The 15306-nt window shown below is 41.0% G+C and overlaps 1 protein-coding gene across 1 annotated transcript in view; it reads right to left on the bottom strand.

The window, feature by feature from the left end:
• LOC121601223 (muscle calcium channel subunit alpha-1-like) overlaps positions 1-14368 on the bottom strand; it is a 36515-nt gene extending 22147 nt beyond the window's left edge. The window contains exons 1-9 of the mRNA XM_041930034.1: positions 14127-14368; positions 13668-13812; positions 13079-13375; positions 12904-12991; positions 12664-12771; positions 1938-1990; positions 1727-1873; positions 1180-1654; positions 1006-1107 (exon numbers count right to left, since the gene is read on the bottom strand). Coding sequence (XP_041785968.1) covers positions 1006-1107; positions 1180-1654; positions 1727-1873; positions 1938-1990; positions 12664-12771; positions 12904-12991; positions 13079-13375; positions 13668-13812; positions 14127-14157 — 1446 coding nt within the window. The 5' untranslated portion in view covers positions 14158-14368. The remainder of the gene's footprint in view (positions 1-1005; positions 1108-1179; positions 1655-1726; positions 1874-1937; positions 1991-12663; positions 12772-12903; positions 12992-13078; positions 13376-13667; positions 13813-14126) is intronic.
• Positions 14369-15306: the final 938 nt, after the last annotated feature.

Below are 15306 nucleotides of genomic sequence, written 5' to 3'. Positions count from 1 at the left end.
GTTCTAAAATCAATAAAAACAGGTAATTTTAGATTTTTTACGACGACATTTTTGACATGTCGTACTGTTTTCATTAAAATCAGCAACAAAAATGAGTTTTCTGTAAGTAATTTACCAAACAAAGGCCAGAATTCGCTTATTTGGCTGAGTGAAAAATCGACTTCAAATCAAGCAAACTCTTCTGGGTATGGGTTGACGATAGGTGTTATTCAGTACTTTAGTCAATATTTTCATCAACCAAATTCATAAATTTTTCATACGATCAAATTACGAAAGAAATCATTATTATCGCAGTAATCCTTACTATTCACACGAAAACAGCTTCAAAACTAAGTTATATTGATATTATACACTGTTTTGAGGCATCCTTGTTTACCACCACTATAGAAACACAATACGACGACTATAGGAACCATATCACCATTATGGGTACAACGAAGCAATCACAAAAATATGTATTTTTTCGTAAATTTGATGTGTTTCGTGGTAAAAATGGTTGTGATTGCGAAGATAAAACATATTCCAACTGTTATGTGTTAAAATATTCAAAAATTGTCCTTCCTGACACTTTAAATCCATTAAAATACATCTGTACCACCACAAATTGCACCGCTATTGGTACATTTACCCTACCGCATGCTTTTAATTGAATTGTTTGCCAACAATCGAGCATTCAACTGAAAAGTGTTCGAATTGGGACTGTAGTTCAAAAGATTCAAGGAAAATGAAATTTATTTGAATTTGGCAATTGATGTGTAAAATCAATACAATTTTAATTCGGAACTGCCAAATTTAGAAAACCGTTTTGTTCAAAATACTCATATGTGAGGCACAACGGATCTTGGGGACTATGTGTACTTTTAAACGATGTATAGACTTATGGCACTCAAAACTTGATATTCAGCACTAGCTAAAAATGCCATTATGGGACAGTGGAAATACTTGTAGTTATGAGATTATCATTTTTAATAAAATTGACTTCAATAGTCATCGATTTATTCTTACCTTAGTTCCACTACTAGTCGTCACCTCGGAATAAACGATATCGATAAAGCTTCCTAATACGATAATAAAATCGAAAACGTTCCAAGCATCTCCAAAATAGTTCTGGAAAACAATACAAAAGTATACAGCATAATCAATGATAATGACAGCTGCTCGTCAAATATGAAAACATACCTGAAACCTGAATGCTGCTAGTTTAAATACAAACTCCAGCGCAAATACTGCAGTGAACAGTAGATTTAAAAAATCTAGCCATTCGGTGTATGGTTGTGGTTGACGATAGAACTTCATAGACAGTGTAATCGTGTTCATCATAATCAGAATAAATATGGTGTACTCGAATAGCTGTGACGTAACGAACCACCATACTTTATACTGTATCCGATCATCGTTTGGGATGTATCGTCGGACTGGTTTAGCTTTAAGTGCAAATTCGATGCAATTACGCTGGTTTTTATCGAGATCACAGTTTTTATACTCTTGCTCGCCTTCATTTTGAAATGTAACTATCACAAAGCCAACAAAGATGTTTACCATGAAAAAGGCAATAACAATTATGTATATAATGTAGTACGTCGCAACCAACGGCCGATAATTGTATATTGGTCCAAAGTTTTCCGTATGTGAGTCGATCGACACATAGAGCAAGCTATAGAATGAAATCGTGTCATAAAGATGAATAGTACCATACTGAGAAAATATATATTGGTTTGATACATACGATGGCCAGCCTTCAAAGGTAGAAACAGTAAAAAGGGTAAGCATAGCTTTTTGTACATCATCGAAATGAAACCTGTTGTTAGACCATTCTCTTTCCTTCGACACAGGTTTATCTACGTTACCATCTTCGAAAACTAGGTAAGTGCCGCTGTGAAAATAGTTTGTTAAATAATTATTGATGAAACACAGGTCATATTAACTAATATACTTACTGACATTCCGCTTCTTCGTATTTCGAACGATCTGAGCAGGAAAAGAATTTACCCTAAAAATATAAAAAGAAGCAAGTTCAAGTAATCAATGAAGCAAACATATTTTTAGGTACTCCATGTTCAATTATGTATATCTATCTCTATCTCTATCTCTATCTCTATCTCTATCTTCATCCGTATATATCTCTAGTGCCACAAAACCACTAAACGACCACAAAACTAAACGGCTCAAGCTCTTAATTTCAACAGAATCTAAAAAGATTTAAACAGAATCTTCGTCCTGCAGACGGCAAACGGCTAAGGCTGCGCTCTGGCACCAATCGAACCCGACATCAGACTCGAACAAACCCATACAGTAGGTGACCGCTAACTGGATGTGTTTTAACTGGAGTACTTTTTAACTGGAGGTTCGCTAACTGGAGTGATTCTCAGTTAACGAACACTTAAACGTCAAAACATGAAACATCCGGAATCTCATGAAGAGAAATTTGTCGCAAATGTGCATTTTTGAAATAAATTTAGGGTCTTTTGCCTACGTTTGCTATTAATTTATGTTATTACACAAATTAGTATACTTTATATCAACATAAATGAAAAAAAGTTTGGTATGTTTATTCCAGTCAACGCCAATCAAAACAATCAATCCATAGAGACGTCACTCCAGTTAGCGAACATTGTTCGTTAACTGGAGCTTGTTTACCTCTCAGTTAGCGGTCACCTACTGTATAATCATATGGAGGTGCACTGTCAGACACAAACAAACAAACAAGACAAACATGTCAAATCCCATACCCCGCTGCGCAAAGCGGCAGGCGAAATCATGGCGTTCGGAGAGTTTCATCATGTCTTCCTTTTCTCTCCAACGGCAAATTTGTCAAGCAGCTCGTCGAGCTACCCGTCCCTGGCTCCGCCTCATACCCCTCGATGAGCACGCTGATGAAGGTTTGGATGTGTTAGTGCGTCAGACGGCCAATCGCTGTCAGCAGTCGTCAATGCCTTTTCCCTCCATAGCGCTATCTCTTTCTCGCGTGTGGTCAATGCTCGCGAGCTGTTGTGGTGCTTAAACAAGCCGTTAACAAACATTGCGACGAAGAAGTTGCATTTTCACAAATCAAATAAAAAAAGCGCAATGAGTTCAAATAATTCTCCAGCCACGGGACCCCAACGACCATCTTTCCGCGGGCTCTTGTCGCTAATACTCTGTCCACTTGTAAACATACGCCATACTACAGACTAGAGATCTTCGGCGACCGCCTAGTCCGCCTACCGTTAGATCCGCCGCTGGTTCATGACGGTGTTTTTTTTTGTTAAGGAGGTGCATACTTCCTCCTGCCTGCGGCGTATGCACCGGGCAGGAGACAGTGTGGCAGTATGCAAGTTGCACGTTGGATAGGAGTGGGCCCGCGGCACCGCCATCATTCCGCACATCTGCATGCCCGTCGTGGGTTCTAACCGCGTATGAACCGTCCGCCGTAGCAAGGGCTGACTATCCGGCTACGTGTACGTCAAGTCCTGAAAAGGCCAACATGATCGCGTAGCTTTGAAGTGCCATCCGTACCGGGGAAGAGTTTGTCTTGACTTTGTTGCTGCCGGGTCTGCGGCCGTGACGCGACAAATGCACGGAATACACTTGACCAAAGGACATGAACCTACCGAGCCTTACCCGTTCCAAGGCCGCACAGCGTCATGATACCGACTCCAAGCCAAAAATCCACCAGATTCTGGACGGACAGGTGCAGCACCATACGCTCACCCTAATAAAAAAATCAGAATCCTCTTTTGTATGAATTCAATTCATAATGTTGTTTCCACTTGCATCCGCTAGCTGAATTGGAAAGAAACGTGCTACATATCACACGCACGTTTGCTTCGATCGTGTGTCTTTTTAACACCCCCAACAGCAGAACCGATCGCAAAGATGGTGGTGCCAATCTAATGGTTGTGTTGTCTCTCAAGACACACATACACACACGCACGCATGCACGCATACATGCATGAACGCACACACACACACGCACGCACTCACGCACACACATACACGCACGCACGCACACATGCACACATGCACGTACGCGCGCACGCGAGCACTCACGCACGAAAGCGCGCACGCCAGCACGCACCCACAAAAGCGCGCACGCGAGAACGCACCCTCCACCCTTCACCAACCCTCCCCCCCTCACGCACGAGCGAGTACGGCTACCTTATCGGAAGAAAGGCTGGTTCAGCTATCATGTAGCGCATCCTCATCCAAAGGGCCGGGGGGCGGAGCATGGTAGAGTGGACGGTCACTTTCCCCGTGCTGTGTGTGTGCGTGTGTGTGACGACCCAAAAACTCAAGACAGATTTCTGCACATTTAAAAAAAGTTATTTTATTGCCACTGTACACTATGCTACATGATGCTTAGAAGGTCGTTGAAGCGTCAAACATGTTCAAATTTAAAAAAAAAACATTAGATTAGTGTTAGACGTTATCCTACGCTTGTTTTAAATATGCTTCTTCACCCTCAATTGGCAGGGGCATCGAATGGTCTCATCAGCAGCGGCGCGAAATAAAATAAACCATCAATACACCAATAACACTTTGAATCCCAATCCAGCTTCTCCCATAGCGTCTCAAGGTCACACACCAATTAATAAATGGTAACACCCACCAATAACAATACACAACCGCAATGCACATACATGAATCAACGCATACACCACAACACCCAATCAGCGGAAGGCACGGGCAGAAGCGCAAGTAAGGCAAGGCAGGTTGAGGGAGGGAGAAGAAGCGGACGAAAAAATGGACGCCAATATTTTTAAATTTTTTGACCGTTTTTTTTTTGCTCCACCGCCATAAATAGTTCGTCCATTTCGCCAACAGATGGCGCTAACCCTGCGCAGGAATCGCTGAAGTCCAGCGCGGGAGATCAGCCAAAATCTGCGCTGGCCAGCGCAGATTTTGGTACATTTCCTGCGCTGGAAACTGCTCGAATTTGCGCAGCGGGAACACAACCATTAGATTGGCACCACCATCTTTGCGATCGGTTCTGCTGTTGGGGGTGTTAAAAAGACACACGATCGAAGCAAACTTGCATGTGATACGTAGCACATTTCTTTTCATTTCAGGTAGGCTAGTGGAAACAAAAAATGAAATAAACTCATACAAAAGAGAATGTCTGTCCGTCCAGAATCTGGCGGCTTGTTGGCTTGGAGTCGGTATCATGACGCCGTGCGGCCGGCACTGCCTTGGAACGGGTAAGGCTCGGTAGGTTCATGTCCTTTGGTCAATTGTATTCCGTGCATTTGTCGCGCCACGGCCGCAGACCCGGCAGCAACAAAGTCAAGATAAACTCTTCCCCGGTACGGATGGCGCTTCAAAGTTCTTTTTTTATTATTATTCTTGTCATTACGGCCTACGCGATCATGTTGGCCTTTTCATGACTTGACGTACACGTAGCCGGATAGTCAACCCTTGCTACGGCGGACGGTTCATACGCGGTTAGAACCCACGACGGGCATGCAGATGTGCGGAATGATGGCGGTGCCGCGGGCCCACTCCTATCCAGCGTGCAACTTGCACACTGCACACTGTCTCCTGCCCGGTGCATACGCAGCAGGCAGGAGGAAGTATGCACCTCCACAACAAAAAAAACACCGTCATGAACCAGCGGCGGATCTAACGGTAGGCGGACTAGGCGGTCGCCGAAGATCTCTAGTCTGTAGTATGGCGTATGTTTACAAGTGGACAGAGTATTAGCGAGAAGGGCCCGCGGAAAGATGGTCGTTGGGGCCCTGTGGCAGGAGACCATTTGCCCCCCCCCCCCCCTCTCATGCCGGAAATAATTGTAGGGCCTGTGTCTGATGATCGTAAAGGTCCCATGGCCTAAGCCCCCTCCCTCCTCCCTCCTTCCGCTGGCAATTTAAGTATACTGTTAATCTCCCAACAGCTGTGTGCCAGTACCCTCGCCCCGTTCATCAGTTACCATTTACAGGGTTCTCAATTCGTCTTTCCGCCTTTCATGAAAACCTTCCTTTCCGATGGATCATAACATTCCGGAAGAGCATACATTCGGCGACAGTTTTGCACACACACGCACACTCACACTCTTGCGCAGACGGCTCAGCATATCTGTGTAATCTACACCATACGAAAGCAAAAGCTTATGGTACAAAGTTATGCTTAATGCTTTACACGTTTAGTTCGATGGCAGGCCCCAGGGCGGTGCCAGTGATCTTTCCAGTATACTGGTTTCACAATCAGCTTGCGTTCTTGAAGCCGGTGGAACAGAATGTTTAATGAAAATCAGCGGGTTGAATGTGTTAATGCGGATTAGGATTCTGCGCGTTGCACAGCAAACCCTCCTGCGTAAACTAGGGATTCCTAGTCATTTTTATATTGCAGCGTTTGAACTCATTGCGCTTTTTTGGTTTTGATTTGTGAAAATTAAAATTCATCGTCGCTATGTTTGTTAACGGCATTTTTAGGCGCCACAACAGCTCGCGAGCATTGACCACACGCGAGAAAGAGATGGCGCTATGGAGGGAAAAGCACGGACGACGGCTGACAGCGATTGGCCGTCTGATGCACCAACACATCCAAACCTACGGCAGCGCGTTCAGGCGAGGGGTACGAGGCGGAGCAGGGACGGGTAGCTCGACGAGCTGCTTGACAAATTTGCCGTTGGAGGGACAAAGATGGCATTATAAAATTCTCCGAACGGCATGATTTCTTCCGTCGCTTTGCGCAGCGGGTATAGTCTCTCGATTTCATGTTCTCGCGAATTGCCTGCTTCTATGAGAATGTATGAGTGAATGTGCAGCGTTCCCTACTAGCAATGAGAATGAAAAAGTGTGCGACTTTCAGGCGAGGGGTATGTAGAAGCATGGGGAGACGGTTGGAAATACGCGGAATTACGCGGAGGCGCGAGCGTGTTTTGGTTTCTACACAGTTTTTGCACTCACACAATTACACATGTGTAAATGTATGCGCCCTACTAGCAATGAGAATGAAAAGTGTGCGACTTTCAGGCGAGGGGCATGTAGAAGCATGGGGAGACGGTTGGAAATACGCGGAATTACGCGGAGGCGCGAGCGTGTTTTGGTTTCTACACAGTTTTTGCACTCACACAATTACACATGTGTAAATGTATGCGCCCTACTAGCAATGAGAATGAAAAAGTGTGCGACTTTCAGGCGAGGGGCATGTAGAAGCATGGGGAGACGGTTGGAAATACGCGGAATTACGCGGAGGCGCGAGCGTGTTTTGGTTTCTACACAGTTTTTGCACTCACACAATTACACATATGTGAATGTGTGCGTTAACTTTCATCCTGCGCGCTCAGTTTGGTTTTCTCGCAGCGGCATGCGGCTATCGGTGTCTCGCTCGCACTTGTGCAGCGAGTGTTCCTCTGTGCGCTCCCTTTCTTGCCACCACACGAAATCGCCAGTTCAGCTCGAGCGTTCGCCGTGAAAGGCCGCGCGCGTGTTAGCCTAAGTCCCGGGCGATCGAAGATTCGCTAAGTGTTGAAGTGTTGTGCACATTGAAATGAAGCTGCGCTTATTTTTCACCATTTATCTTGAATGTGTGATTTGCGCTGTTTTATTTCAATATTTGTTTACTGCATTGAACAGCAACAACGGTATTCATGCAGTTAAACGGCTATTTTAAATAAGACGATTTTTTAAATATAAATAATGTGTGTGATTTTGTGGCAAGATTGTGTGGAGCTATGTATTTAAATGTTATTTTATTCGCAATAAAAGTGATAAAATATAAACCGAGTTTGATGTGTTCAAGTTTTTTTGTTTTGATTCGGGTGCACCAAGTCCGTGTGAAGGAAAGCGCACAGCGCGCTATGAAAGAAACGAGCGGGAGGGGGTGTCAGTCCAACGCAGCGCAATTCGCTGGAATAGGAGTTCAGCTCTGCGCAAGCCGAAAGAAACGGGAAGGAAGGGGTATGATGAAACAGCGCGAGCGAGCGTTCTTTACAGCGAGAGCCCCTCGTGTATTTTAAAGGCAAGCAAGAGAGCGCATTCTCTCCGTGGTAGCGCTCCATCCGCCATTTTTAATTTCGAGCCCAAAACAACGGACTTCGGATCCGATCTGGGCCGGGCCCACCGCGTGTTTCTACCTACCCCTCGCCTGAAATTTCGTTCTCTTTGTCTGTCGGGCTGGGCCCCCACCGCGTGTTTCTACCTACCCCTCGCCTGAAAATTTCGTTCTCTTTGTCTGTCGGGTTTTTCTCTGTGCTTCCCCTTCTCCCCCCTCGTTCGTACTCCCTTCTTCCATCGATCCGATGCACGATTCCTGATTCGACCGCGCAATAACATTTGTAACCGTCCTCTATTAAATTCTCGATGTGGGCGTGTGACGGTGTGTGTCTCCCCTTCACAGTAAATTATATGTAAACCATTTGCAAAATATCTCCCCTTTCCCCCTCTCCTAAAAAATCATATAAACAATATTAGTGAGAGAATGGGGAGAGAGGGAGGAGCATCAGCTTTTTTGCTCTCTCTCAAAAAATAAGTCCAAAAATGTCTGCCTTTGGGTACCAGTTTGGGTACTGAGATAGGGCCCCATCTCAGGTCCATAGTTTTACCCATTCATCGCGTTTTGGTCGTTTGGGAAAGAGGTAAAAATAAAGAGCGAATGTGTGGAATGGAAAATGAGAGAGAGTCTTAGTTTGTTTTGGGAGAAAGGAGAGAATGAAAGAAATTAAACAATAATGTAGCATACAGAAATCCATGTGTGATACAAGCTGTCGCACCCCTTCTCTATAAACCTTAAAACCTTCTCTATAGTTCTGCTATCGAGAACGATTTGACCGCACTATAGAGAACACTTTTTCAATACAAAAAAACCGGTTGCAACGTGACAATGTCGGTTGGGCAGGCGCTCGACCCCTGGTCCGTCTGGAGTCGGTCTAGCGCAGATTCACGAGGTTCGCTTTGCGTTTCTGGAGTATCCATATGGATTATGACGGTCGCTGAGCGCTTCTCGGCCTTGATTCACTGAAGCAACGCAATTGCAACGTCCAGAGATTGTTTGTTGCAGGACTACTGGAAAACCGCGTTGACTCGCCGATGCTACTTTCCGGGCTGAATTTTTACGTCCCATCACGATCTCTCCGTGCCAGGTCGATGCTTGACGTAGAGGATCGCCGAGCCCGTTTTGGCGACTCAGATCCCTTTTTACGTATGTGTCGTGAATTTAATGTCGTTTGTGATCGCCACCAACTTGATAAGTCGCGCGCCGCGTTTATAAGCTGTATTCGTGACGTGCGGCCTACTTTGTGTTAATTTATTATTACGGCTTTTAAGTTCATGTATATTTATATACCTCATTTATAATCCCGCTTCAATAGGGCCACAAAAGGCCCGTTGAATTAAATATTATTTATTATACAGGAGAAACGGTTCAAAATGGCCGTATTGCTAGCCGTTGAATTAAATAAACAAATATCAAACCCGTGTAGATGATATCTTATTTCTAGCCATTTTTGTTTTTTTTAATGAACTTCCAATAACATTCTTGGCTCAAATTGATCTCAAGACAAATCATCTGCAAAAATGAAATCATCTGCTTGCTCCTCCTAAGCGTTGCTTTCGTTTGCAGGTAGCTGAGCTTGTGTTTGATGTTGGTTTTGCATTTTCATTATTTATCTATTTTTCTATTCATATTCACGACCATTTTCGTTGAAATATGTAATTTTTTACTATTTACTAGACTCCTAGATATCGCACTTTTGTTGAGTGTCCCTATCATTTTTAGTGAGAGCAAAGGAAATAGAGCACATTCATATCGGTTTGCTATCCTCCTTCTGCTTATGAAGGTATATGAAACGTTTTGTGTATGGAACGTGTTACCAATGTATCAGTCCCCTATAGGCCACGGGGCCATGGGGTGTCTCACCGCTTTTTTTTCTCAAGCACTAATGAGTGCTTTTGAGAAACCTACGTTCTCAACGTTTGTTGAATCGACACAACATTAGTTTAAGAATATTTTGAGAATCTTTGAGAAAGTTAATGATGCAGCGATCAACTATCTGAAATATGAGCAAATGTGCTATTCGTTTATTGATTATTACGTTGGAAGTTGTTTTAAACGGTTATGATTGAAAAAGGTTTAAAAATATGCGACATAAAATTTTGTGTGTTTTCTATTTAAAGCTCAAACTAAAGGGTTTCTCCTTGCTATTTCAAGCTTCCTCATACCTCGCGGTATGTATCAGCCAAATTTTGGGGTCTCATTGTTTGCGTGGAGTTTACTCAGCTTGAGAAAGCCCCATGGCCCCGCGGGTGACGATGCCTAGATCGACTATTTGAAATATGAGCAAATGTGATTTTCGTTTATCGATGATTACTTTGGAAGTTGTTGTTGTTTGGAAGCAATGTTTATAATTGAAAAAGGTTTAACAAGGATGCGATCAAAAAATATTTTTGAAGCTTGAGTGGCAATATCAGTTTCTCAGAGTAAGAAAAACTGTCTTAAAGTAACGCGTGCTTAGTGTCAGCCAATTTTTCCTGCTAATTTCTGTGGTTATGAGCCGGTATATTGATATGATGTTTAAAGGACTATTTTGAGTAGAAGCCGACATCCACATTGGCGGCCGCCCAGATCGCTCAACGTTAAACTCGCCTCTGCTCCTGTGGGAGGCGTACCGTGCAGGTAAGACGAAGGTTTGTCTACGTTTCGTTTCGCTTGGATTTTAGAGATCGCACTACGAAGCGTAAACAATTTTGTGGTGAATTTTCAAATGCTAATTACTCAGTGAATAAAACGGTCAACAGTGAGATAGTAAGTTACAGGTCAAACAACATATCATTGTAAGGTCTAAGTCCAGCTCCATTTCCGCTTCTTCCAATGAAATAATAAAATTCAATAAATGAATAACTAATCACAAAAATGTGTTGAATAATGTTGAAAAAATAAGGAATTCAGAAACTCCATAGGGATGTCAAAATTAAATTAAAAAAAATTGTACGTACAGTCAGTCCAAAAAGTATTCGTCTAGCTGAATATTTTTCAGAAAAAGGCGAATTATGGCCGCAATACGTATGAGGCGATAAAAGTAATGATGAGGTTTGATAAAGGGACCATCAATACACACGTTTTTCTAAAACATAAGCATTTAAATAGTGCAATAGCACCCAAAATACATAAAAAACTAAAAAAAGTCGTTTGATGGGCGCGCAAAAAGTATTCGTCCATCTAGCTTTTTAATTATTTACGCTGGACAAACACTACGTACACGTGAATTAAATGTATGTAAGGTTACAAAATGTGTGGGGGGCCTCATTCCTTCATTTGATCAGAGTTTGGCCATTTTTCTGACACTAATTGAGTGACTAACTGCCGTGTAAGCAGCAATTCTTGTCCGTTAATCTAACGAAAGAATCGGTTTAATGTCCAAAAAATCCAATATAACCCAGGATTCAGTGCATTTTATGATAGCCAACAAGATCAGGAAAACAGATGGGTCACATTTGGTTGATGGGTCATGCTACATTTCATCGTAGCTGGTCATGTAATAGCTTGAATGAGTGAGTTGTTACAACATGTTTTGTTTGAATAATACGATACAGAATGTGGCCAAATCTGGTAAGGAGCATCAAATAATTCAGGAATTTATTTCAAATTAGGCTCTACTAACATATTAAAACAAGTTTAAATCGCCAAGGTCATACGGCCGACGTCTACCATAGCGAAAACAGTCTACTAAGATGCAGCAGCAAAATCTCGTGTAACGGTTGCACCATGATGTTATGATACTAGGACTCAGTGAGGTAAGCTGAGCTAAAAAATAATTCAAAATGATAGGAGACGAGATGGGGAAACATATTAATGCAGGTTTTAAGTACTTTGAGTGCCAGTTCTGAGAAATTGTACTTAAAATGTATCACATGTTCCAAGAACAGTCGCGCTGGAGAACATACAGAGCATTGTCATTTGCCCGGAACACCAAACCAGTTGAAATCTAACTGATGAAAATGATCTAGTAGACTCTCAATATGATATCAGTTGCCATTTTTTCAATGGAACTTGGCCACGTATTCCGGAAATGCAACATTTCTACCAGAGAATAATTGGAACAAGTCTTGTTGGATGAGTGGATAAAAAATACGCCTTTTTAAAGGTTCAAATGAGTTCTTGCGTTGTGCAAGTAGTCATCAATAGTCATAAATGCAATAAGAAACAAGATCAGGACATTTTTTGATTCCATAACCTTTGTTTTCATACGCATATTACGTCAAAAGCCTGATGGACAAATACTTTTTGCGCGCCCATCAAACGACTTTTTTTAGTTTTTATTTATTTTGGGTGCTATTGCACTATTTAAATGCTTATGTTTTAGCAAAACGTGTGTATTGATGGTCCCTTTATCAAACCTCATCATTACTTTTATCGCCCCATACGTATTGCGGCCATAATTCGCCTTTTTCTACAAAATATTCAGCTAGACGAATACTTTTTGGACTGACTGTACGTGTTTTAAGAAAATAAGTACGTACGTACGTACTGTGTGTCAAAGTAAGTTGAGTAAGCAATACAATATGCAGCACACATTGCAAAACGACTTGTAAAACCCTGAGAAGGGTTTTGGTGGAGGATAGGGGATTGAGAAAAAGTAAAAAATGATAGTCATCCATGAATGTGATACCACGTATCACTAATATAATCAAATATCAAATATATTTTTCCACTGCATAGAAGAAACGTAATTAATGTATGCTTAATTACCTTGAATAATTGTACTCCAATCACGGCAAACATAAATTGTAGCAAGAATGTTACCAAAACAATGTTTCCAATTGTTTTAACAGCAACAATAACGCATTGCACAACATGCTGCAACGACAGGAAGAAATATAAAATAAAAATAATCACAGATTACTACGATTCAAAAAGAAAATATTCGAAAAAGAAAAGATTTATTAATAATAAATCAAAATTGAAATCTACATCATGCATATAGCTCACCTTTAATCCTTTCGCTCTATTAATAGCTCTTAGAGGCCTTAACACTCGAAGCACCCTAAGAATTTTGACGACAGATATTGTTCCTGAGCTGCATCAAAATGAGAAAGAATTTATGATATATTATTGAGATCTCATTTTTTGCCCACATACAAAACATTTATTGAACATTACTTGCCTGAACAACATGGACACTAATGAGACGCTGACTACTAGCAAATCCAATAAATTGAAGGCTGAGCGACAGAATGCTCCTTTGTGAAGAATAAATCCGTAAGCTATCACTTTTAAAATTAGCTCGATAGCAAATACAGCGGTGAAGAAGAAATCAAATTTGTTCAATATTTGATTCCGCTCCGAATTTGCATTTAACGGATCCTCAGCAGCCAACATAACGGAAGAAAGCATGATGCACAGGAGGATTATGTTACCAAATACTGTGTGATTACACAACCAGTGGCAAAACTGACGAAACCTATTCAATTAAACGAATGACGCAGACCATTGTTGTTCATCGTTGAGTTTTAAATATAAAATAAATTGTATAAATTTTAAATAGATTGTCGTTGGCTAGGTTATATAAATACAACTTTGACAAAATTACAAAAAGTAAAAAAGTAGCAACACCTAGTTTTTATCGCATGCATGACAATTCCTAAATATTTCAATGTGATCGATAGTGTAATGTAATTAGTTTCGTAATAAAGGATCAATTAGTTATATTTTAAGCAAAAAAGTAAATGAATAATATAAATAACAGTCTTAACCTGTTGGTAGGCTTCAATAGAAAGAGTGACTTTTCGTCCGATATCGGTATAGGGCTGCTGGATACCACGGCCTCCGATAATCGTTTGGCATATGTTGTATGAGCGGAAGAACGATCATTCGGTATTTCTATCGCTTCACAGTGATCTGCAATAATGAAATAATGACAATTGTCGGGCCGGAAATGGTTTACAAAAAGATCATTACATCACCCTTGATATTAACCAACATGTTAGTGCATTGTGGGTCATGTGTCAGGCAGGAGAAAAAGTAAAATTATGTTCGTGCTACTAGTCAGACATGCTATCAAGAACATCAGTGACACAACAAAAGGCACTCCTATTTATTAAAGTGTATACAATGTTTACCATCAAAAAAACGAAAAATGGTTTGTATTATAAGATGCTCAACAGATACATAAATGAAACAAGCACAAAAATATTAAAATAGCAAATGATCACCTGTTGGTGTTGGACAAGATAAAAAGCGCATTTTTGGGAGGTTCACGATGTTTTTTTACTTTCAAGCCTATGTGGGATAAGCGTCTTGGAAGTAGCTTTGGTGGTACTGTTAAAACAATTACAAATGTTAAAAAAGCGTATCATAATTCAATGACTGCATCAATCTTCAACTCTTCAACATCAACCTGTTTAGCACATGGTACCGTGATAATTATATGGTGCTGTGTATTGAAAAATGTCGTGTTTTCACCGGTCCCGGTCCTGCTCATGATTCAACTATCAGATCAATAATATATCCGTAGAACATACCGATACATTCCGTAATCTTGGGATCATTATCGACTCGCGTTTAACGTTTAATCAACATTTAGGGAATTTATTACCCAGAGGGAACCAACTATTTGGTTGGGTTATTTGCTCAATCTACTGTTCCCACGTCTGATCAGTATTTAAATACGGCAGTATATTTAGCAATCCCCGCACTGAATAATGAAGCCATAGTTCATATTCGATACAAGTCGATGCATAGCTCTTTTGCACTAACTAGTTAAAATTGCTCGGATGAAGTATATCTGTTAGAAATATACTTCTTCAAAAGTGCAATCAAAAGTATATATATATATGTTGCCCGGTATGATTGACTGGGATATGATATGAGATATGATACTGGAATATGGTCCATTAAGATTGACTGCCCAAAACACCGAAACGAACATTCCAGTTTTTCTCCTGATTCTATTTCTCACAATACCCTAATATGATTATCTTTTCCTTCAGATTCGTCATATTCTCAATTTCCATGCAATCCATTAGGGTTTAAAACCATGACAGAATATGTTGAAGGACCTGCTTCCAATTTTCTTTCTTATATTGAAACTTCCTTCTATCTCAATGCACACATTTCACAATATCGCGTTAATCAACATTTTCCTACTTCCATTAGGTGTTAATATATCTTTATGGCTATAAATGAGGATATGACAATGAATGTGAATATGCCAGCCTATACAGCAAGTTGAATAAAATTAACTCAGTAATGTTTTTTTCCTGAAAGTTATTTACTAATAGATAGTTTTGCTGAATTTAAGCATCAATGTTATATTTTTACTGAGTTTTAGTCAGACCATTTTTAGTCAAAGCATTTTAGTAATTCAAATTTTACTGAAAAACAGTAAGATAC

The sequence above is a fragment of the Anopheles merus genome, unplaced genomic scaffold (genome assembly GCF_017562075.2).
Source record: "Anopheles merus strain MAF unplaced genomic scaffold, AmerM5.1 LNR4000040, whole genome shotgun sequence".
NCBI lineage: Eukaryota > Metazoa > Arthropoda > Insecta > Diptera > Culicidae > Anopheles > Anopheles merus.
The sequence above is the reverse complement of the archived record's forward strand: the minus strand, read 5'-3'. Positions and strand labels throughout refer to the sequence as shown.